General features: G+C 61.0%; 8 protein-coding genes across 9 annotated transcripts; 4 read left to right on the top strand and 4 right to left on the bottom strand.

Moving 5' to 3' along the window:
* Positions 1-100: 100 nt before the first annotated feature.
* On the bottom strand, positions 101-1,438 carry JDV02_002942 (uncharacterized protein). The gene is made up of 5 exons (XM_047984023.1): positions 1,178-1,438; positions 1,084-1,111; positions 753-815; positions 609-702; positions 101-555 (listed from the first exon to the last, which is right to left on the bottom strand). The coding sequence occupies exons 1-5, from the start codon at positions 1,225-1,227 to the stop codon at positions 497-499; spliced, it is 294 nt and encodes a 97-aa protein (XP_047839995.1). The 5' UTR covers positions 1,228-1,438; the 3' UTR covers positions 101-496.
* Positions 1,439-1,547: 109 nt separating this feature from the next.
* Positions 1,548-3,633, bottom strand: JDV02_002941 (uncharacterized protein). The gene has a single exon (XM_047984022.1). The coding sequence runs from the start codon at positions 3,355-3,357 to the stop codon at positions 1,702-1,704; it is 1,656 nt and encodes a 551-aa protein (XP_047839994.1). The 5' UTR covers positions 3,358-3,633; the 3' UTR covers positions 1,548-1,701.
* Positions 3,634-3,923: 290 nt separating this feature from the next.
* JDV02_002940 (uncharacterized protein) lies at positions 3,924-5,131 on the bottom strand. Its single transcript, XM_047984021.1, has one exon. It carries the CDS (start codon positions 4,897-4,899, stop codon positions 3,979-3,981), a length of 921 nt encoding a protein of 306 aa, XP_047839993.1. The 5' UTR covers positions 4,900-5,131; the 3' UTR covers positions 3,924-3,978.
* Positions 5,132-5,411: 280 nt separating this feature from the next.
* Positions 5,412-7,450, top strand: JDV02_002939 (uncharacterized protein). Of its 2 annotated transcripts, XM_047984019.1 has the most exons (3): positions 5,412-6,316; positions 6,384-6,794; positions 6,861-7,450. In XM_047984019.1, the coding sequence occupies exons 1-3, from the start codon at positions 5,600-5,602 to the stop codon at positions 7,269-7,271; spliced, it is 1,539 nt and encodes a 512-aa protein (XP_047839991.1). In that variant the 5' UTR covers positions 5,412-5,599; the 3' UTR covers positions 7,272-7,450. The 2 variants fall into 2 exon arrangements, with proteins under 2 accessions (XP_047839991.1, XP_047839992.1); XM_047984020.1 differs by having other exon boundaries at positions 6,384-7,450.
* A 1,821-nt stretch (positions 7,451-9,271) lies between these two features.
* On the top strand, positions 9,272-9,742 carry JDV02_002938 (uncharacterized protein; the record flags this gene model as incomplete). Its single annotated transcript, XM_047984018.1, has 1 exon — positions 9,272-9,742. The coding sequence occupies one exon, from the start codon at positions 9,272-9,274 to the stop codon at positions 9,740-9,742; it is 471 nt and encodes a 156-aa protein (XP_047839990.1).
* Positions 9,743-10,099: 357 nt separating this feature from the next.
* Positions 10,100-10,591, top strand: JDV02_002937 (uncharacterized protein; the record flags this gene model as incomplete). The annotated part of the gene is made up of 1 exon (XM_047984017.1): positions 10,100-10,591. One exon carries the CDS (start codon positions 10,100-10,102, stop codon positions 10,589-10,591), a length of 492 nt encoding a protein of 163 aa, XP_047839989.1.
* A 1,217-nt stretch (positions 10,592-11,808) lies between these two features.
* On the top strand, positions 11,809-14,746 carry JDV02_002936 (uncharacterized protein; the record flags this gene model as incomplete). Its single annotated transcript, XM_047984016.1, has 3 exons — positions 11,809-11,919; positions 12,036-12,440; positions 12,545-14,746. The coding sequence occupies 3 exons, from the start codon at positions 11,809-11,811 to the stop codon at positions 14,744-14,746; spliced, it is 2,718 nt and encodes a 905-aa protein (XP_047839988.1).
* A 402-nt stretch (positions 14,747-15,148) lies between these two features.
* NAG2_1 (Beta-N-acetylhexosaminidase) lies at positions 15,149-19,650 on the bottom strand. The gene is made up of 4 exons (XM_047984015.1): positions 18,288-19,650; positions 18,062-18,239; positions 16,829-17,993; positions 15,149-16,765 (listed from the first exon to the last, which is right to left on the bottom strand). The coding sequence occupies exons 3-4, from the start codon at positions 16,973-16,975 to the stop codon at positions 15,161-15,163; spliced, it is 1,752 nt and encodes a 583-aa protein (XP_047839987.1). The 5' UTR covers positions 16,976-17,993; positions 18,062-18,239; positions 18,288-19,650; the 3' UTR covers positions 15,149-15,160.
* Between the last annotated feature and the right edge of the window lie 3,221 nt (positions 19,651-22,871).

Here is a 22,871-nt window from a genome sequence, read left to right as displayed (position 1 = left end):
TCGCATGTGCTGAACCACGCTTTGTGTGCAAAGATTGTATAATTCGAGGCTCACATCGTTTTCAAGTCATAATCATTCGTCTGAAAAGTTCCTTAAATCGAGTTACTGAAATGGGTTGACCCTGACAACGTGCGAAATGATCAATCCGTTGTGAGTGGCGGCTGTCTAAAGTGCAATCGAAGTCACAACAATTAATACACGAGCCAGTCACGGTACCTCGCACGACTCAAAAAGAACCCAAGTGCCGTTTCACAATATTTCATTGACAGGCAGTCGGCCGGCAGCCAAGTGCAGGCCCGACACGCCGAGGTAGCAACAAATCATGCATGCATACGCCTCAAACCAGGTCCTCGCCCGGTGACAATAACGCCTCCCTTGCCGTCCGTCAGAAATGGTACCCAGGCCTGAAACGTTTTTATTCCTTCATGCCCACCACCAGTGTCCCTCCCGGCCCCTTGGGCTTCCTTGTTCGTATTGTGCCCTCGCTCCTTGTCGTTTACGCAGACGTGACGCTCTGGATCAGGGACACGTTGTCGCCCTTGAGGAGAATTTGACCTGTATGGAGGTTAGCGAGACAGCACTGCTTGCTGAGCGTTGATTGACTTTACCCAAGGGTTTCCGCCACTCCTTCTCGTTTGTCTTGGTAACGAGGCCGACCTCGACAGCGTCGTCAATGACCAGGTTCATGAACTCGTCGAAGCCCTGCGATTGTCAGATGAGCTGCTAAGCGGGGAGCGTCAGGAGTTACGAACGCGAATCTTGCCCTCCACACGAATACCGAGCTGCTCGTACAACCACACGCTGACGGTGGCGTTCTGCGCGAGTTAGCTGTCTGATTGTAGAATGGACGCCCGATGTGCGCCAGCGGAACCAGCGCGCGAGGACGGTGGACGGAGGATATAGGTTTGCATCCAGAGCTGCGAACATGTGTGCCTGCCATCACGCAAAGTCCAGGCGAGCAGAGTCGCGCGGCAGCTACAACCACCCAGCCCACTCGGCCATACATCCTACCCCGCCTCGTCGCGCATCGCATCGCTGAAGTCGCCGTGCCGTTGGCGCAGTCCGTCTATAGGGGTAACTCACGGTCTGTAGGAGCTTGAAGATCATGTTGCTATGCACGAATTAGCTCAGGCCATCACGCGATGACGCCCGCAGTGAGGCGGGCGAGGAAGCTCACATCGGGGGCAGCAGAACGCGGCGACCGCCGCCTCCACCACGTCCAGTCATGTTGTCGTTGCGTTCGGGGGTGCTTGAAGGTAGTGAGAGAGAGAGTGAGGCGTTACGAGAGGCGATCGGCGAGCAGTGTGTGGATTGGACGTGCTGCTTCGCGATGTGTTGCGACGGGGGGACGAGCTCGGCGCGGAACCGAATCCTGGTGGTGGTGCAGCTGCCTGGGTTGGGTCGAGGTGGAAATTTCGCCGGAGGGGGGAACGTTTATCCGCGCTGAGTCGGCCACAACACCGCGAAACTGCAACACCATGACAAGATGATCACAACCTGATGAGTGCTTGCATTACACTGGATAAAACAAAAGGCTTTACAGGGTTCCACACCTTGCTACAAATGATGCATTCAACGGCAGCCACTCTTGTGCATTTACTGTACTCCCAATAGGCATCGGCATTGCTTTGTACAATATACTTCTCAACCGGTTCAATTCACGCTCACCGCTCTCAACGCCTCGCTACCGCCGCTGCTCAGTCAATCGCTTGCTTGGTACACCCTCCTGCCCTCAAACCACGTCTCCTTGACCACGCCGTGCACCAGCTCCTCCGGCGTCAGCTCGACACGCGCCACAACAAAATCGGCCTTGAGCCCCGGCCGCAAGCTACCCGTCCAGGCGTCGGCGAAGCACGAGTACGCGGAGCCGTGGGTCGCGCCGGCGACGGCCTGGCAGACGGTGAGGGCGAACTGCGGGTTCACGGCGGCGTCGAGGCCCGGCTCGCGGAACGAGCGGCGCGTCGTCGCCACGTACAGGTTCGGCAGCGGCTGGTGCGGCGCCGTGGGGGCGTCGGAGCCGAGGGCCAGCGCGGCGCCGCCGTCGGCGAAGTCGCGGTACGCAAAGGCGCGGCCGCAGCGGTGCTCGCCGAGGAGGCGCGGCCAGGCGCGCAGGATGGCCGGGTCCGAGTGCACCGGCTGGATCGACGCCGTGATGCCCAGGGCGCCGAGCCGGGCGGCGTCGCGCGCCGACGCCAGCTCCAGGTGCTCGATGCGCGGCCGGCGCGCGCGGTCCGTGTTGCGCTCTAGCACATCGATGGCCATGCCGATGGTGCGGTCGCCGATGGCGTGCAGCGCGACCTGCAGCCCCGCGGCGTGCGCGCGTGCCACGAGCGGGTGCAGCAGCGTCTCGCTCCAGATGGAGTCGGGGTTCTCGCCCGTCGAGTAGGGCTCCGTGAGCGACGCGGTGCACGCGTCGACGATACCGTCGCAGATGACCTTGACGCCAACGATGCGGCAGTCGGGTGTCGTGTCGGCGTTGAAGTCGCGCGCGAGGGCCGCCGCGCGGTCGACCTGCGCGAGCACGTCGTCGAGCGAGCCGCCTGGCTTCATGAGCCAGTACGCGGCCACGCGCATGCCGTCTAGGGTGCCGCGCTCGCGCCGCAGCTCGAGCAGCGGCCCCCAGATGGTGTCGTCCATGGCCATGTCGATCATGCCCGTGTAGCCGACGGCGTTGAAGGCGGCAAACGCGGCGCGGATGGCCTCCTTCTTCTCGTCCATGGACGCGACGCGCGCGACGAACGGCCACATGATCTGGAAGACGGCGCTCTCGCCAAACACCCCGTTGGGCTCCCCATCAGGCCCGCGCTGGATCGTGCCGCCCGCCGGGTCAGGCGTGTCGGCGGAGAGGCCCATCTCGCGACGCACCTCGTCGAGGCCGGCCGTGTTGCACCACGACGAGTGCAGGTCCTTTGTATCGATGAAAATGGGCCGCGGGTCGAGGTCGTCGAGCAGGCTGGCGTCGACGCCATCGGGCGTCATCGAGTGCATCCAGCCGCGGCAGAAGATGCGCGGCACGCCCGGGTGCGCCTGCGCGTACGCCTTGATGGTGGCCCGGATGTCGTCGAGCGTCTTGCACGCGTCGAGGCTGACCTTTGTGAGCGCCTGGCCGACCAGCAGCAGGTGCAGGTGCCCATCGATGAAGCCCGGCAGGACGGTGTCGCCCTGCAGGTCCTTGATCTGGGCGCCGGCCGCCCTAGCCGCGGCGATGGGCGCGTCCTCTGCGTCCCCGACGTGCTGGATGAGGCCGTCCTTGATGACCATGGCCGCGGCAAAGGACGGCGCCTTGTCCGTCCCGTCCGGAGATGACTGGTAGATGCCGCCATTGAGCAGGACCGTTAGGCCCGTAGCGTCGCCCATGTCGGGCGTGACGTAACGTCGCTGTGCGTGGCGGTGGTGTCGTAGATGCCTCCGTGTCGTGAACCTGCTGTCCTGCCCAGCTGTTTGTCTGCGTAGTCTGTATCGTACGGATATATCGTATTCTATGTCGCGTCGTCTAATCTCTGGTCGAGGCTAGCAATCAGTCCCTGGCGTCTGGCTGATGCCCACGAAAAGACAGTATCCACGTTGTCCACGGTCGCATCAAACAATAGTAGCATTGAAGCAGCAGCGCGCAGAGCCCGCGCGGCTCTCTACTATTTATCATAAGGCGCGCTCGGCTCGGTGGGCTCGGCTGGCCGTCATCGGCGCGCGGTGGTGGTGGGCTGGTGCCCGAAGGCGACGCCAACGAACGCGGGGCATCTGTCCGCGGGACAGGGGGGAAGGGGGAGGGGGGAGGGGGGCCACGGCTTGGGAAGAGGGGACCGCAAGCCACCGCGAGCCGAGATGGTGGTGTGCCGGCGAGCGTTATCTGATCCACACATGGTGCTTAGCAAAAGGGGGGTCGCATTCCGCTGCTCGACGGATCCAGGCGGGCTCTGTCTTGACGTGAGTCGGCTATGGTGAAATTCTATGCACTTGGTGTATTCCTAATGCCTCGCTTCAACGCGACACTGTCCCTACCCGTACTGGAGCGCGACTCGACGAAGCCCTCAGCAGCGCCGCCCGCTCCTCCACCAGCTCCGCCATGCGCTCCGCCGTCTCCGTTCTGAGCGCCCGCAACCCGCGCACCACGCCCTCGCGATCCCCCTCCCTGAGCTCCTGGCTCATCTTGACCTTGCCCTCCAGCCGGACAATGTCAATCTCGAGCCCCACGATGCCGCGGATGGAGCGCGCCACGTAGCTGCCCGGCGCGTCGTCGAGCCGCCACGCCGTCGGGGCCGAGGATCCTGCTGCTTCTGATGTTGCCGTTGCTATAGTCTTTGGTGTAGTGGCTGCTGCTGTTGTGGTTGCCGCCGCCCCGCCCTCGGCCGCATCGTAGCCCATAATCTGCGTCTCGCCGAGGCGCGCAAGGTCGCGCAGCTGCTGCGTGAGAAAGGCTGCCGTGGTGGGCGCGTCCGCGTCGTGGTGCACGCGCAGCCGGCCGTAGACCTGCGCGGCGGCGTAGTTCCACGTCGGCGCGGTGCGGCGGTCCGAGGTCATGGTCTCGTGGTAAAAGTTTGTCGTGATGTAGTGCTGAACGGGGGAGGTGAAGACGAGGAGCACGTCCTGGGCGAGGACGTTGTTTTCGCTGTCGCCAAGCATCAGCGCCTCGATCATGGCTTTGGCCTGGGGGTTTTGCCGTGCCATGTGACCCCGTAGCCGGCCCAGAGGTGGCGCTCCCGCTCCCGCGCTTTTGCCGTCGTAATTATCGTCATCATCGCTGTCGAAGTCGAGGATGAAGGGAATGTGTGTGGACTGAAGGAGCGGAAAGGACGATGTTGGCGACGGGATGGCCGTGGTAAGTAGGCCGAGAGGGTTGGCGCGGATGAAGCGCCGCAGAGCCGGGACGTCGAGCTCTGCGTGTTCCTTGCGGAGGTGCATGTCTACGACGTCTTCTTTCGAGCTGCAGACGGAAGAGTGCAGCAAGTTCTGCGATGCCGGACGCGAAGAAAGAGCCTTCGTCGTCTCTGTGGTGTTGAGGCCGCATCATCGAGACCGGCTACCTTCGGCGACTATCCCTCGAGGAGGCCAATGAGCCATGATCCGATGGCCGGAGGAATGCGTCATATCTCACGTAATAGCCTTCATCCTGTACTGCCAAGGTGAGGGCTGAGCGCCGCGTCGAGAGGCGTCTTCGTGATCATGGCATGGCGGAGGGACAGCGGCTTGCATGGTGCGGTTGGTGTACGAGCCGGGAAGGAAGGTCGAAGCGCCATCTGGGAAGGAAGGTCGAGCCGCCCGCCGCGAGTGCAGGGTAAGTGGTTTACGCGCCTTTGCGCACGCCGTCATCTCAGGCAAAAGTGCTGCCGAGCTACTAATTCAAACAGATTCTCTTTCTCTGGAAAGCGCCATCTCATACGAGATATCATTGACCATATTTGCCAGGCGGATCAGGTCCTTGAAGTGTTGTGACCAAGGCAGCTTGCTCAATTGGGAGCCGCTGACTAACTCTTCAAACGAGACAGACGAGCCCCTCACCATTTCTCCGAAACTCCATCCTCGCATCTGCCATGGCTCCCCAGGGCCAACTACCACGCGCCCGTGTTTGCTCGCCCTAGACAATGAGCAGTACCGCCGACAGATGAACCGAAGCCCCAATGGCTGCTGGACGTGCCGCATCAGGCATCGCAAATGCGACGAGGCCACTCCCGCCTGTCGCGAGTGCATCGACCGCGCGATCCCGTGCCATGGCTACGGCCGCAAGCCCGCCTGGGCCGACGACGAGACGCAGCTGCGCCAGGAGCTGGTGCGCATCAAGCGCATGGTGAATGCCAACTTTCGGCGCACCAGGAGGCAGCAGCAGCAGCAGCAGCGACGACGACGCGGAAGTTCCTCTGACGAGCTCTCGCAAGATCATGGGCCAAGCCTTACCGCTGTGGCAGCGACGCCCAGCAGCGCCATTCCATCCGCCGGCATCGATGGAACCTATGAGACATCTTTTCGCGAGGCGCAGCTGCTGATTCACTACCTCGACTACATCTTCCCCATGCAGTACCCGTACTACAGGGACGACCCGGCGCTCGGCGGACGCGGGTGGCTCTTCTGGCTGCTCATGAAGCGCGGCCCGCTGCACCAGGCGGTGCTGACGCTCGCGGCGCTGCACCACCACGTCGAGTTTGCGTACGCGCCGGAGGATGGGGACTTGGGTGATAGAGACTCGGAGCTGCTGGGGTACCACACCAATGCGCTGCAGCGGCTGCGACAGGCCATCTCCGAGTGCGATGCGGAGCGCTTCGCCGAGAACCGCGAGCAGCTCATTGAGTTTCTCGCGTGCGGCTCGGCGCTCATCAGCTTCGAGGTATGCAGATGCTCGCGACTAGCCACGACGGATATCTTGCGGATGTCTGACTGACATGTTCGCGTAGCTGTTCCAGGGCGGCGTGACCAATTGGCAGCCTCATCACAACGCTCTCGTTTCCGTGGTCAACAGGCTCTCGCCCGAGGCCGTGGCGCTGCGCGGCGCGGACACCGAGCAGCCGCTCCTCAGCGGCATCGACCTCGCGGAGCGCTTCCTCGTCACAAAGGTGGTCTGGCTGGACGTGCTGGCGGCGACGGTTACGGGCACCGCGCCGCGGACGCGGTACGCCGAGTGGCTCGATGTCGAGGGCGTGGACATGTCGCGCGTCATGGGGTGCCGCAACTGGGCGATGCGCGCCATTGGCGACTTGGCGAGCGTTGCCGTCGAGGGCGACGCGGACGACGAGCCGGACGTAAGGGCCGTCGAGGACATCAGAAAGCGGCTGGAACAGGGCCTGGAGGGCATTGACGAACAGTCGGTGAGTTGCACACACGATTGCTGTTGCGATACATGTGGTGATCCCTTGCATTGTTGACACATCCAGGAGCCATCACCGGCTATAAGCGATGCGCTGACGAGAGTGTTCGCCTCTGCGGCCCTCGTGCAGCTACACACGACGGTCCCTGGGACCAGTCTCGCCGATGCCACCGTCCACGACGCCGTCTCTCGTGTCATTGACGCGCTGCGCGAGCTGCCGAGTTGGGTTTCGGTTCGGGGCCTGGCGTGGCCGATAGCCGTCGCCGGATCCGTCGCGACGGCTGGGGCGCAGCAGTGCTTCTTTGAGGACCTGATGCGACAGCGGGTGCTCGACGGGTCAGGCGGTGGCTTCACAAACTGCGGCACGGTGCTGCGCGTTCTCAGGCATTGCTGGGCGCACGCGAGGCGGTGGCCCGGAGAGATGTGGACGTGGAGGGACGGCATGGCGGACATGGGCATTTGCGCGTTGCTGATCTGACTGGACGGTTGCTCATGACGGAGAAAAGGATGTTTTTATTTGCACTATATAGGGCACATTCACTGTTGAGGAGCGGCACATGTGCATCACAACGAAATGATACGGGGGCGTCGACGGTCGGGGGATCGCGGGAACCTGTCATCTGTGCACCATTGTCAGAATCAACAGTTCATCGCCAGTGCGTGCGTAAAGGGAATGCAAAAGCCAAGATCCAACGTGCAATCAGACAACGGGCGAAAAGAAACCGTGCCCAGGAAATTATCCACCTCGTGTATTCAGTACGGCGAGTGAATCCATGATCATCATAGGAAGAAGGACCAAGACAAGACCCCGATACGTATCGAGAAACAAGTGATTCGGGGGTATGTACGGAGAGAGAAGGCGTGTGCGACTTTTCACGCAGAAAGACTCACCATTTGTTGTTTGGGTACTGTACTCGAAGCAGTCTCTCCACGCTTGCCTGAGTAGCAGTACCCGGTGTGTTGGAAACATTCCGGAGCGCCTGCTGCGCGTCGAAGACCCTTAGTAGGCCGGCCGGCCGTTGAACAACAGCACAGAACCGGGCCGGGGAACCGGACCCAGGGCAGTCCCCGTTCAATAATAACGGGCGGGCCGCTGGTTGGCACTACTTGGCAGTGCACCAACAAACTGTCCCACTGGAATGACAATGCGGGCCCCGCGTCGTCCCTTGTTCTGTTGCCGCTGGCCTGGCCTGGCCTGGGCCCTGGAGCGAGCGGGTTTCTGAATTTCGGGACGCCCCAGTTTAAAGCACATGCACGCCCGCACGCACCGCACGAAACCGATCTGGCGACGCTTGTTGGCAGGCTTGGTCGAGAGAGGTGTGGCGTGTGGGCGGCAGCGGGCAACAACAGGACGTCCTCAAGTCGTCGAATGTGTAGGCTGCGGAAAGGGATGGATGAATGGAAAGAAAGGAAAGAGGCTTGATTGACAGACAGGGGATTGGGCGGTTTTTAAAAATGGTGTGTGCAAGAGGAGTCACGTGCGACAGGGAAGGCAAGCCCCCTGACGGTGCGGCTGCGGCTGCTGCTGTTCCTGATTGCCCGAAAGAGTCACACCGAACAATTGGTGGGCATTCTCGCGTTCTTTCGTATCGCATCGAACGACGAACTACCTAGGTAGACTACAATACCCAGTACTAGTCCACTACTAACTCAGTTCACTAGTCAGGTTCCGCGCAGTTGTGGGTAAGGGGTGTGTGAGTCACAGCAACTGACAGCTTTAACCACGAACGAGAGATCCACGCCCACGACGGAGAGCCATCATGGCCATGCTCTGCAATGAGTACACGCCCTGGCTAATGTGAAGTCGAGGAGCCGCTCTGGTCGTCGGCTACCTTTGGCTTTGGCTCCCCCCCTGCAGCACGGCGATGGTGGGCGGCGGTGAATCACCGCCTCCACGGGGCGAATCGCCTCGAGTTTCTTTGTTGAGCGATCGACCGCGACGGACATACGGGGAAACGACCGAAACTTGATCCCATCCGCTGCTGCAACGCGGGCCGAGGAAACCCATGCTATACTCCTGGAAGCGTCGCCCACCCGCTGCCGCAACGTGGGTTGGGAACAACATTCTCATACCCCTGGAAGAGCTTGTCTTCCTTTTTGCCGCCTTCCGTCACACTCGATGCGCAACGCCGGCCGTTCTACGGCGCGGTGGTCAGCCTCCCGCGGTAGCACGACAGGTTCTTGGGAGGGGCAGATGCTGCGCTGATCACCATGAAATGGCAACGGCGACCTGCTGAACCGGCGGACAAAGAGACGCAAGGAGAGTAACATCGAGATGGCCGTCCATGTTCCCTCGGCCGCAGTGCTCCGGCATGGTAGACGACCTGTTAATGCACAACTGGATGGATTATGCTTCAACGCTGGGCGGGCTTCTTTAACCCTGGACCCTCGGCCATACGTGATCAAAGTTTGTCAGACAACAACCGTCTGAATACACTTGACACTTTGGATCTGAAAGAAAAAAGCACTCTCGTCGCAATGACCTCTTTTATCCTCCCGCCGCGGCACAGCCCAAACACCACAGGCTCCCGTAAGCGGAGCGCCTACTGCTCCATCCTGACGCACCTCGTCCGCGCCGCGGCCGATGCCCACGAGGCGCTGGACCTGTTCGGCGCGCTCGTACGTGGTGAGGCCTCGCACGGCATGGCCAGTTTCGACCCGCACGTCGGGGAGTCGGCGTGCCACCTGCGGGCGACGATGATGTGGGAAGTGCACCGCGCATGGAGGCGGCAATGCCTCGTGATAACAGCCGCAGCAGCCAATAGCACGGCAGCGCCCCTTGACTGGGTTGACGCCGCGGCTGCTCATTTTGACTTGCTGCGAAGAAATGCTGAGATCATGTGCGCAAAGTTGAGTATAGATCGGGTCAGCCCTGGCGTGGTTGGCCTCGGACATAGAGAGGACTCGCCCGGGAACCCTCGTGAGAGCTATCGCGGAGAGTGCGTGTAGGTCCTCACAGGCAATTACGCTCGGCTCCCAAACAATTTGGCTAGCAAAAGGCTAAGAGAAAGCTGTAGACGGACACCAAGGCGATGCGGAGAATGATGCCTTGCCGTCAACCAGGCCCATCCTACGACCGTCAGCTGGACAAGGCTCGGCGATGCCCAAAGCTACCCTCCGCGGTGGAGTCTCCACGACACAGGCGTCCTCGGTCGGTTCATCGCATACTCGTACGTTCTGTCAAAGTACAAAGCCTTCTCCGTCTATATACACATATATAGGTATTCACTATTACCTGCTGTCAGTCAGACTGCGGGCTCGTCGAGGCCCCCGTCGCCATGAGCGCGAGCCGCCTGCGCCAGTACAATGGGACGTCGAAGAGATACGCCGAGAGAGCCTGACGGGCGCGGCAGACATCATGACGAGCGTCAAATCATTGTCATCGGGAACAGCATAGACGGGTCGAGCGAAGACTACCTCGCGCGGCTCCGCGCGTCCAGGACGGCGGTGACATCCCAGCTACCGCGCCCACACCGCGACGACGATTGTGCAGAGGCCTTCGCGCACGCGCGCAAGCTGCGGGCCGCTGACCACGAGCGCCTTGTCAGGGCTGCGTTTGGCGCGCACCCGTCCTACTGCATCGCGCTGAAGGAGGATCGTCAGGGCACCGAGCAGGACGCCATCAGCGACTTGCTGGGGCCGGCGGGCGCAAGCAAAGGCGTTGACACCGTGAGGCTCATGTGGGAGGGCGGCGCCGCGGAGCTCGGCGCGCTGGGCGGTGGACGAGAGAGCCTGGCGACATTTTGCTGGCAGCACGTCTTTGCCGATTCGAGGCGTGGCCTGGCTGAGAGGTTGTGAAAGTGGGAGGCTGCCGAGACGCTTCCTTCTTCTGTCTTGTGTGCGGTGGACTCGCGCTGACCGAGGCTAACTGGTGACGCTCCTGCAACATGACGCTTTGAGTGAGAAACGCGATTGTGCTCGCACCCAGCGAGACGAGTCATCTAGATTGGAATGGCCTATGCCTATGTTCATTCAACACAGGAATAAACAGCTCCGAGTTTCAATACCTGGTCGGGTTACGTTCGCCGCGCCGCGCCTTTGGACCGTCCGCGAGCAAGCAATTGGCACTACTAGTCAAAGCACCAGCAGGCGCGCATGTTGCCAACCAACGAAACCCGAAAGTCAACAGTAGCACAAACAAAGGGTCCAAGTGTACTGCTGCCCAATCGCACATCGTGCGGCGGCAGCATTGGGATGTTGGAATGTCTCGCAGGGGGTGCCAAGATTGCCATGTCTCGGCCCAGGTTGAATCTAGCCCGTCCTTCTTCAGCGCAGCGGCATCTCGGGGATACATTGGACTGGGGCCGGTCCCAGTGCAGCAGCAGCTTTGGGATTAATCTCCGCAGGCCGAGCACGGAGCTGGGTTCTCAATAACTACCCCTCGCAGGCGATACCGAGTCGAGCTCAGTAGCAGCAGCAGCTCAGCGCCGCCTCTGAGACATACGTGCCGCTCCGACATGGGGTCTCAGACCTACGTACGGGGCACCGTACCTGCTTGTGGGATTGTTATGACTGGAAACCGGGGAATCTGAGTCGATGAGAATCCGAGCGGGCGGTTGCTTGCAGGAGGGTGATACAAAACAAACCCGAGCAGGTGCGGTTGAAGATAACTTCATGCTTCTTTCCCTCCGTCCTGTGTGTGCGGACTCGACGACTGAACGGCCGTGTATCGACGCCGAGAGGGAAACCGACCGGACGTTTCCAACGACCAAGCTACTAACCGGCTAGGACTGTGTCATTTGCGCTCATAGCAACCGGGGAAGTCTGCATCTCTTTTCTCGCTTGCTTTTGGCGGTGACGGCATCCGAATCTAATACGAGCGGAGCGCATTCTGGTTCCCCTTGCACGAGGTCGCGTTCATACGCCACATGGACTCAGTGGCCGAATCGTGCGGCGCGGTTCGTGTATATACATACGGGCGTTTGTGATTTTACATCTAGTCGAAGACGACCAGCCAAGGCTGTGATTCTTGGCCGATTTCCCTGGGTTCTCGCACTGCAGCCATCGAGACAAACATGGCACGTTTCTTCTTGGGCCTCATGGCGCTGTTGGCGACGGCTCTGTCGAGCTTTGCTGTCGCCGAGCGCATTCCCGGCGCCTACATCTTTGAGTTTATCGATGGCTTTGTATGTGCCCCTGCCCGCCCCCCTTCAAATGTACAGAGAAGTAGAGGGACTGGACGCATAGATGGATTTCTTGTGGCTTTTGCTTTTGCGCTGGTGCTGACAGACAACGCGTTAAGGACTCGCTCGAATTCCTCCGGACGTTCGAGAAGCAGTGCAGCCTGCGGATGAACCTCCGGTATAAGCTCTTCAACGGCGCGTCGGTACAGCTCGATGATCTGCAGCACGCGGATGAGATTGCCTACAGGATGGCCAAGTCACCGGGCGTCAAGAACATGTGGCCGATGCGGACGTACGGCGCGCCCGGAGACCGCGTCGACTGGGTCGGGACGATGGACGAGACGTCGTCGTCGAGGCAGGCCGAGAGGGCGCTGCTTGCGCGCAAGGCTGGGATGGGCGGCGGCGGATTTGGCAACGGAAGCGCCGTCGACGACTTCTCGCCGCATGTCATGATGCAGGTGGACAAGCTGCGGGCCAAGGGCGTCACGGGCAAGGGGGTGAAGGTGGCCATCATCGACTCAGGGGTACGTTCTCTCTTCTCTTCAGCCCTGGGCCCCCATCTGTCTATATGCCCCCATGTCAAATGCCCCCTGAAGAAACTATCGGACGCTGACCGAGCCGTGCCCAGGTCGACTACAAGCACCCGGCGCTGGGCGGCTGTTTCGGCGAGGGCTGTCTCGTGGCCCGTGGCGCCGATTTTGTGGGCGACAAGTACGACGGCAACAACGCGCCCGCGCCCGACGACGACCCAATGGACTGCTCAGGCCACGGGACGCACGTGGCGGGCATCATCGCGGCGCAGCCCACGGGAAATCTTTTTGGCTTCACCGGCGCGGCGCCCGACGTGTCGCTGGGCGCGTACCGCGTCTTCGGGTGCGGCGGCTCGACGGGCGATGACGTGCTCATGTCGGCGCTGTACCGGGCCTACGACGACGGCAGCGACATCATCACCATGTCCCTCGGCTCGCCGAGCGGCTGGTCGGAGCGTCCGTGGGCGGTGGCTGTGTCGCGTATCGTCGCCCGCGGCGTCGCCTGCACCATGTCGGCCGGCAACGAGGGCGATAGGGGCCTCTTCTACACGGGCGGCGCGGCCGACGGGCTGGGCGTCGCGTCCATCGCGTCGTACGAGAACACGGTGACGCCGACGCTCTTCCACAACATGACGTATAGGGTCGATGGCGGGGAGGACCACGTCGTGGGCTTCACGCCCGGCGCGCCCAAGAACTGGAGCGACGTCTCGCTGCCGCTCTGGGCGACGAGCTTCAACACGAGCTTGACCAACGACGCGTGCAACCCTCTACCCAACGACACGAACACGCCGTCGGACCTGAGCAACCACATCGTGCTCATCCGGCGCGGCGGCTGCAACTACGCCGTGAAGCTGGCCAACGCGCGGGCCAAGGGCGCCCGCTACTTCCTCCTCTACAACAACGTCCCCGGCACGGCCGACGTCGAGGTCTCGGCCGACGAGGTCAAGGGCGTCGTGGCCATCGGCATGGTGCCACCCGAGACGGGCGCCACGTGGATCGAGCTCCTCAAGGCCGGCAAAGAGGTGGTGGCCTCGCTCACCGACCCGGCCGCCAGCCTGCCGTTCCTCGTCAGCTACCCGAACCCGGGCGCGGGCGGCGCGCTCAACGACTTCACCTCGTGGGGGCCGACGTGGGACATGGACGTCAAGCCGCAATATGGCGCCGCCGGCGGGCACATCCTATCGACGTACCCCGTGGCCAAGGGCTCGTACGCCGTGCTCAGCGGCACCTCGATGGCGTGTCCGCTCGCCGCGGCCGTCTACGCCCTCGTCGGACAGGTCCGCGGGCGCGTCGACCCGGAGGAGATAGAGAACCTCTTATCCGCCAACGCGGACCCGCAGCTGTTCAACAACGGGACCGCCTTCTCCCCGTACCTCGCGCCCGTCGCCCAGCAGGGGGCGGGCATCATCCGCGCCTACGACGCCGCCTTCTCCACGACCCTCGTCGAGCCCTCGTCTCTCGCTTTCAACGACACCGATAGCTTCATCGACTCCCTCAACTTCACCATCATCAACTCGGAGGAGCGCGGCGGCAAGGCCATCACCTACCGCATCTCCAACGTCCCCGCCGTCACCATGTACGTCCTGGCCAAGGACTCCATCTTCCCGCACAAGTTCCCCAACGACGCCGTCGTCGACGCCCCCGCCGCCCTGCGCTTCAGCCGCTCCAGCGTCACCGTCCTGCCGGGTCGCTCCGTCAGCATATCCGTCGCGCCCACCCCGCCGCAGGGCGTCGACGCGCGCCGCCTCGCCCTCTGGTCGGGCTACGTCGCCATCAACGGCTCCGACGGGAGCTCCCTCTCCATCCCCTACCAGGGGCTCGCGGGCTCCCTGCGCGGCGCCACCGTCCTCGACCGCACCAACGGGACGTGGGTCGCCCGCGCCGCCGACAAGGACAAGGACGAGCCCCCGCGCGTCGCCAACGGCACCGCCTTTGTACTCCCCCGGCCCGGCGAAAAGACGGACAACTCTACCTTGCCCATGCTCGTCGCCAACCTCGCCCTCGGCTCGCGCTACGTGAGCGTCGACGTCGTGCAAGTAGCCAACAACGACACCGAGCGCGGCAGCAGCAGCAGCAACAACAACAACACGTCCATGGCCATTGCCGACTCGCCCACCATGTGGGAGACGAGAGACAAGCTCAAGTTCCCCTGGAACGGCAAGCTGAGCACGGGCGAGTACGCGCCCGAGGGCACGTACCGGTTCGTCACGAGGGCGCTGCGCCTCACGGGCGACCCGGACGACGAGGACGACTTTGACGTGAGCACGTCGCAGAGCATCAGCATCACGTATAGACAGTGACCGACTGAGAGTGCATGACACGAGACGCTTCATGTATAGATTTCGAGGCATATAGATTTTTGTCGAGGCTGCCGCTTAGGCAGCTCTATTATATATACAACTATCAGATCAGAAGTGTCAGATCATAGAGCAACCAGCTGACCGCACACTTTAAGCCCCTTAATCTAGGGTATTTTTCATACGTGGCTCAGGTATGCGATCTTATGCGCAACATGCAGCCTTTACTATGCGTACATTCCCTTGCTCGCCGCATCTACGCGAAATGTCACTCACGGCGACTGCAACAAACATGAGTAAACTTGCATGCACGCACGCACGTACGTATGTATGCTTTGCGGCTCTACTATATAACTCTATGAATCGAGACGACGCATGTCGTGCTCATAATCCCTTACTGGGCGACCTTCTACGTGACTACTGCGTGCCCGCACAGTCATCCTTGGCCGCCTGGTTGCACCACAACTGCGTAATGGCCGTGGCCTTGACCCCGCGGGCCAGCATGCGCTCGCGCTGCTCCGAAAGGCGGATGCGGACGTCATACATGGACCTGTTGCGGCCCGTGTCTGGGTCCTGGTAGCCCGACCACCAGGCCTCGCCGGCGGCGGCGCCGCGGGGCCAGATGATGGTGTCGACGCTGGCCGGGTCGATGGTCTCGGTCCACACGGGCGCCTCGCCGCCGATGACGCGCGCCGCCGACGCCTTGGACAGGCCGACGAGCGGGTCATGCGTGTAGACGACGCGCCAGTTCTTGGTCGGGTTGCACCAGTCGTTGAAAGGGTACGCCTTTTGGAAGGCCGGTCCCGTCTCGTAATCGATAAACTCGCCGCGGCCGCAGTCGAGGTAGAGGAACTCGTTGCTGCTGTCGATGACCTTGTGGCCGGCGTCGGTGAGCTTCTTGATGGCACCGGAGCCGAGCCACGACTGAATCACCACGTCATTGCCGACGGTCGCATTCCACTGCAGCACCATCTCCTCCCAGACAAAGGGGGCGAGGCCGTGGGCACGAACTTTTCCGTGGGCAAAGTCGAGGAACTTTTGGAGCAGCGGCTGCAGCACGGTGAGGTCGTTGGTGCGCAGGCCTGGGTCGAGCAGCGAGTTGTTGGCTTTGTATTCGTCGCCGCCGGTGTGAAAGTAGGCAGCGTAGGGGGAGACACGCGGTAGCAGGTCGGCGAAGAGCGCGTCGAGGAACTCGAACGTGTCGGAGCTGTTGAGCTTGAAGGAACCGCAGGGGGGCTGCGAGCAGTACCACTCGTAGGGCTTGGCGTTGAACGCGACCGACTTGCCGGGGTAGGCGTCCTCGATGCCGATATGGCCGGGCATGTCAATCTCCATGATGATTTGCACGCCGCGGTGGATGGCGTACTCGTACAGGCCGGCGATGTCCTTGGGCGAGTAGGTCAGGCCGGGAGCGTGGGCGCCGGCCTCGGTGAGGCGTGGCAGGGCCGGAATCTCGAGCGGCCACGACTGGGTATCGGTGATGTGCAGGTGTAGGACGTTCATCTTGTTCATGGCGAGGCCATCGATGGTGCGCCTGATGTCGTCGACGGGGAACCAGTGGCGGCTGACGTCGAGCAGGATGCCGCGATGGGGGAATTTGGGCGTGTCCGCGACGGAGACAGGGGCCAGGGCCGTGTACCAGGCGGTGCCGGCGCTGTGCTTCCAGAAGAGCTGCGAGAAGGTCTCGAGGGCGCGAAGGACGCCAATGGATGAGACGGCGCGGATCGAGGCCCGCCCATCGGCCGTCACGTTGAGCGTGTACGACTCGTCGAGCTGGCCCGCGAGCGGCTTGAACGTGTGCGTGCTGTCGTTGCCCGTCTGTGTGATGTCGAGCGTCCTGAGGCGTCTCGAGGGCGCGCTGTGCAGGTCTGGCTCGTATTTTTCGTCTCGCCCGCGGAGCATCCATGGGACGAAGCCGTGCTGAAAGATGGCGTCAAAGGTCCGCGAGACGCCGCCCTGGACCATGTCCCTGCTGTTGAATCTGGGACCGGCGGGCGGTTCGTAGCCAGCGGTGTAGCTGATCTACATGAACGAGACGTCAGTGCCACTGTGGACTCCTGGAGCGAGTTTCCGAGTCTGACGCACCTGCTGGCCATTGTACGACACCTTGACCGTCTGGTCGATGAAGAGGACCTTGTCGCCCGTCTTGGCCGCCTTGGGGATGGGCCAGAGCGCGTCGGCCGGGCCGAGGGCGAGCGCGGCGAGAGCCACGAGGGTGTTGCGCACGTGCATCGTTGCGTCGCGGGATATGAATCAACGACCCGACGAGGTATGAGAAGCTCTCCAGGTCGAGGTCCAGGGGTCTCCGCGTTGTTTTGATATAGCTCTCTACCTACCTGCAGCTACCCCACACGCCGATCATCTCACCTCGACGACTCGGCGTGGGGGAAGGCGGTTAAACAAAGCGGTAACGTTACGCACGAGGCTCGTGCGGGGGTCAACTCGACTGCAGCGGTTCAATTTAATGATGCTGCGCGCCGTCGATTGATGCGTCGATAAGGGAGGAGTGAAGTTGTTGCGCCGGCAATGTCCGGCGTGGAATGCGGAGGTGGCTTTGCCCCGCACCTGCCACTTCTATGCTGCGAAGGGAATTGAAGGAAGGTGCGTGGTGTGCAACTTCTCAAGCAGAGGAAAGTCAGTCATTTGATTCGTAATGCCAATTTCCTCGGCAGCGATCCAATTGGATGAATAGCGCGCTGCTCGTCGAAAGTCTTCAATGAGCCGCCGTCCGCCCAGGCCCAGGGCAGGTGGTGGCCTCCGCCCACGTCACCGCCCGCTTCTTTTGTCTCGACCGCCGCCATTTGCCGATTGAATGAGGAGGCAATGAAAAGGCTTGCAATTTCGAAGTACGCTAAGGGCTCAGTCCGAGGCCAATGGCACTGGCACTGGCATCTAAAGGGCGGCCAGTATCAGCGCTCCCTTTCAATATGCAGTCTGGCTCGTGCGTCGGCCGAGTCGAGGGGCCACAGTCTAGCATGAAGATGAGAGTCTCGCGTCTTGTATGGACAAACGGTTGATATTCTAAATGGAGAGTCCAAAAAGTATATGGCAAGTTCGCTCAATGTCATGACGAGAGCATTAGACACGGTCGACCGATGGCGGAGGGACTTATCGGCCGCAATGGGACTCGAGTCGACAAATTTCTCCTCGCTAGCCGTCCGTAGGTGATGGTATGTAAGCTGACTATTATATCTCGTTGAAAAAGGTCAAGACAACCTTGATGAAAGTCGAAGCGGGAGCTCAGCTCGTACTTGACACCAGACGGTCAGTATAGGGCTTGCGAACCGCGTCCAGCCCTGGGGTTGGCGGCAAACGAACTAATCACCTAACCAGATGGTGATGACTGCATGGAAATGGTGCAGAATAAGGGCAGTACAGATGGATTCGATTGTCTGTCACCGTTGCAGTCGGCATCGCATCGGGGCCGAAAATTGGGGGTAATACGACGGAGATGGACAATATCAGAGCGAGTGGGCTCATGCAGCAGATATTTTCCCTTGTCAGAGTCAGAGACTTCTTTTTTAGGATGCGATCTCATACGTACGTTTGGTTCATTTTCGTCTGCGCAAATCTCCATGCGATGCGCGTGATCCCCCTCTTACCCTCATCACCATCACCACCACCATCGAATGCCACCTCGACGAGGCCCCCCACGTCCCCGCATGGTCATGCTCCCCTTCCTCCTCCGTACCCATGATGACAATGCCGACTGCACTGCAGCTATTGTGCAAGTACGTGCCCCCGACGAGACAAGGCCGGTAGGACCCCGTCCACGGAGTCGCTGTCCCGGGCTTCGGGGGCTCCGGCCCCACTTGGCGGCGCGCATCCCCCGGCCGCTCGCAGCACCACTCGGCGGGGCCCACCAGGACGGGACAATTGACTCTGCTACGAGTAAGGCGCGCGGGAGGAGTCCGAGCAAGGACAAAACCAGCCAAAAAAAATTCAAAAAATTTCGACGGACCGCCATTTTCTGGACGGGCGACTTGGAATGCCACCGTTGGCGTCCATGAGTGGCTATCGCCTCCCGCCGGGCTCCGTTTACTCCCCTCTTTTGGTCGGCGGCGGCATTAGCAGCAGCCCGTTCCCAGGCTGTCGTTTCCCGCGGCGGCGGCGGCGGGGGGCGGCAGTGGAGCAGTGGCATGTTCAGTACTTGCGTAGTACGTACACACTGTACGAAGCAGCAGCGCCCGCGTCAGCTGTGATGTTGGTGGCGTGATGGCAGCGCGGGAGTGGCGGCCCCCCCTTCTTCCCACCCCGTGTTGGCTTTCTGGTTGATGTATTTCTGCACGGCCTGCGCAACGGGTCCCGGATCAGACGATGCGTGCCGCCGCATACGTGCTCCCGCGCTTGTCGGTCGCTTGTTCGACAGTCTCCATGCCGCAGTCGTCCTGTATACTGTAGCGCGTACAAAGTACTATACCTGTCGTCTGGTATCAAGGCGCGCGCGCGGTCGGTGCCTCGTACAGTGGCAGTGTTGTCGCGGAGGCGTCACTGCCAGTTACTAGCAGGAATACCTACTACGTAGGTATACCGCGCTTGTTACCACTATGTACCAGGGTGCACCCTGTCGTGGGAAATGGTCGGGCGGTCGTCTGGTCCCTCCCTCCCTCTCTCTGTCGATCGATCGGGCGGGAGGGATCCAAGGATCATCATGGTGGTGGTGTGCTGGTGTGCGCGCATGCAGTTCCTTGCAGGGCGGCCCACGCTCGTAGCCTTCGGCGGTCTGTACGGTAATCTGCCGGTGCTGCTGTTTGCGTGCCCTGGCCCGCCCGACGGAAGTGCGGAAGCGCGGATGATGGATGGATGGATGGGTGGATGGATGGGTGGATGGATGGTGAATGGATGGCTAGATGAGGGTTTTTGACCTTGCGTGTTTCACAGCCGCCTCTGACAACCGGCCGATTGATTGCAAGGTACACGCACACACACACACACACACACACACATGCAGGGTCAGGGCGATCAATATGTGAGGCACGATCTGTGGCTGCGCCGACAGGGGGCATCGTGCGTCGAGAGAACCGCAAAGAGGCGGTTTAGGCGCAAGGCACGACTAATATGTACAATAACTTGGTATATTCGGAGTACAGAATAACTACGCTTTCGCAAGGATACCACTACTCAACATCCGCCATCCGAGCCGCGACTGCTGCCGCTGCTGCAGCTGCCGCGGCGGCGCTCGATGCATACCCACGTGGGTGGGCGTGTCGGACCGAGTCGAGTCCCCTTGTCTGCCAGGCCGTCCACGTTCCCGTTTCTCATCACTTCTTGGCTGCTTTGTTCCCTCCTCGGCCACAGACGAACCCCTGCGCTCCTGACTCCGCGAACAAGGGCCAAAGTAACAGAGAGTACGTACTTACTGTAAGAGAAAAAAAGTCTTTTTGATCCACGGCGGCTCGATGTTTCGGTTGTTAGGTCCCAGGTCGAGCCTCCCTCGCGGCGCTGGATGCCGAAGGTATGCGCGTTCCGCCGAGGGGGGCCGGCCGGCCGTTTTGACTCGCGACCCGCGGGGCCGCCGCGCTGACGGCGCCTCCGCTCAATTCAGGGACCGGGAGAGGCACCATTAGTATGCAAAGTATACTAGTAGCACGTTGGTAGGTACAGTACGTTCTAGAGAAGGAAAGGAAGAAAAGACCCCTGCTCGCGTTCTGGTTCCCTGGACTTGAAGGCGGTCCCAGCAGGCATCAACAAGCCAAGTGCGCTCCGGGCGGGGGCGATGTTCCAGAAAAAATCCTCGGAGTCACGCCTAGCACTTCCGAAGCGGGTGCGTCTGGCGGCGGCGGCGAAACTGCAGCAGCCAAGGTATTTTTACCTAATACTTGGCTGCCTAGGTACGCAATGTCGTGGATGATAGTAGTAGTCAATACCCGTAGGCGAAGTTGTTGTTGGGTCCGTCCCTTGGGGGCCAAAAAAAGTCGAGAGGCAAACGATCCAGCCTCGGAAAACGTGGACGCGGGCCGTCCGCGGCCAATCCCCCCCCCCCTTTGGCTCCTTGTCCATATACATTGAGTCACTTCTTCTTCTTTGGCTTGGCCGCAGGCACGCACATGCGCACGAGCCAGCAGCGGTGGCTGGCTGGCGACATCGTTCAGATCATGTGTCCCGGCGCAGCGGGTAGGACGGGGACAGGGCCAAGGGGGTGGTCTGGCACCCTTGCCGAGTCGGCGAACCGAAGCCCCTCGGATGGTTCCGAAGCGGGCGCCACTCGTGGACAAGCAGCGGCCAACATCCAACCCTCGTTATATTTTTCTTCTCCTGGTGCGGAATACTTTGTACGTAAGACGGTAAAATAGGCGATGGGCTGGTGAGCGGGCGTCACATGTTCGTCCCTGGAACAGGGCACGCGCGAGTACGGTCGTGTACAAAGGTACGTAAGGCAGGCTTGGCCAACTACTATCACTGCTACGTGCAGTACGTTAGTACTATTTGCGGCCTCGCATGGAAAGCGGCACCGTCAAAGTTGCACTCTGTCGATCGCGGGGCGGAGGGCGGGATGGCGGGATGAGTGCCCATGAGCAACGGCGATGACCCCCCTCCCCCTCCTAAAGAATCCGGGGCGTCGTCTCCGGTCGCGGCCAAGATCTGGGGAGGGGAGGGGAGGGGAAATCATGGAGAAACGTATAATAGGTGCGTACTAAAACACGTACTGTAAGTACGTACATTACAGTTGTAGCAGCGTCTTGCGGGTGCATAGGGCGGGATGGGGCCTTGAGGTGCGGGTTGACGCCGTTGGTGATGCTACTGCTCCCGTGTCCGTTGTCGGAGGCCGAGCGCCGGAACGACGGCACGGCCGAGAAGGGAAGCCGGCCCGGACACAGCGCCGGAGATAGGCATGGGAATGACGGAGGAGGCCAGGGGTAGTGTGTGTGTGTGTGTGTGTGTGGCTGAGGTCATCTGACGCGAAAAGGGTGCTCTGCCAGTGCTGTCAGCAGTTGCAGCAGCGCCGTGGGACGACATGCCCAAGTTCGGCGCAGGGTACTACCTCTAGTAACTGACTGCAGTTGGGTGGTTACTAAGTATTCCGTGGGCAAGTCTCCATTGCATGTCATCATCTCATGTATAGTACAGTACGTGGCAAGTACATGAAAGGGACATGATGCTGCCAACGCCTACAAGAACAACAACATCGTCAACGACTACAGAGGGCGGACGTTGCGGGCCCCGTGAGACGGAACGACACCCACCGTTGGGTGAAGCGGCGGCCGGATGCAACAAATGTCACCATGGACTGGACCGGGTGGGTGGATTCCTCTTGGGTAACGACAACAGATTATGGAACGGCTCGGTGGATCGCAGATGCGCATGTGGATGCGGCCGTGGTCAGAGAGCAGAGAAAGGGGGGGGGGGGGGAGCCGGGGAGAAATGAAAAATAAAAATAAAAAAAGCTTGTCGTGCCCGCCCGTGCAGTGCAGTGCAGTACGGTATAGTAGCAGCAGCAGCAACGACGCAAACAAACAAGACGATGGATGGGGAGCTTGGGGAGCATAAAAGGTACAGTGCAGTATACATGCTACGTTGAAGAAAAAATAGAAAAAAAAAAAGCGATGAGTTTTCGTGGGTCCTCTCCTTCAAGATGGAGGTGGAGAGCGTTTCAATGGAGCAGCATCGCGTGTTTTGCAGACGAAAGGGAAGAAATGGAAAAGGGAAAAAGTGAAAATAAAAATAAAGCCTGGCCAGCGGGCGAATCAGCGTCGCGGAACGGGGGAGGTTCATGTTCCATCATGCAGGTCTCTGCTGTGGGAACCTCGAACCTTGTTGATGAGATGCCGTCCATGCGGTTTCAATGTTTGCGGCGGCCGGCCGTCACTCGCTGGACAAGTCGAGCGTACAGCGGGCTCCGTACCCGGGCGACGGCGACGGCTGCGGCTCAGCGACGGTACCTTAGTACCTAGGTAGGTAGTGAGTGCCCTGGCCACTGCGCATGGCGCCCTGCCTACCAGGTACCAAGGTACCGCCTGGAGCAGCGGACTTCCGTAAATTGGATGACCAGACGCAGTAAGTACCGGCTCAATTGGTTAGTAGTTTAACGTCGGACCCCTGCAGATGGGCACCCCCCCGGTTGGGCACGCGCCCCAACACGCCTTCCACATCACAACAACGCGCCGCGACCGCGTTTTCTACACCAAAT

This window comes from Purpureocillium takamizusanense, chromosome 2 (assembly GCF_022605165.1).
Source record: "Purpureocillium takamizusanense chromosome 2, complete sequence".
In the NCBI taxonomy this organism is placed as follows: Eukaryota; Fungi; Ascomycota; class Sordariomycetes; order Hypocreales; family Ophiocordycipitaceae; genus Purpureocillium; species Purpureocillium takamizusanense.
This window is presented reverse-complemented; position numbering and strand designations above follow the sequence as displayed.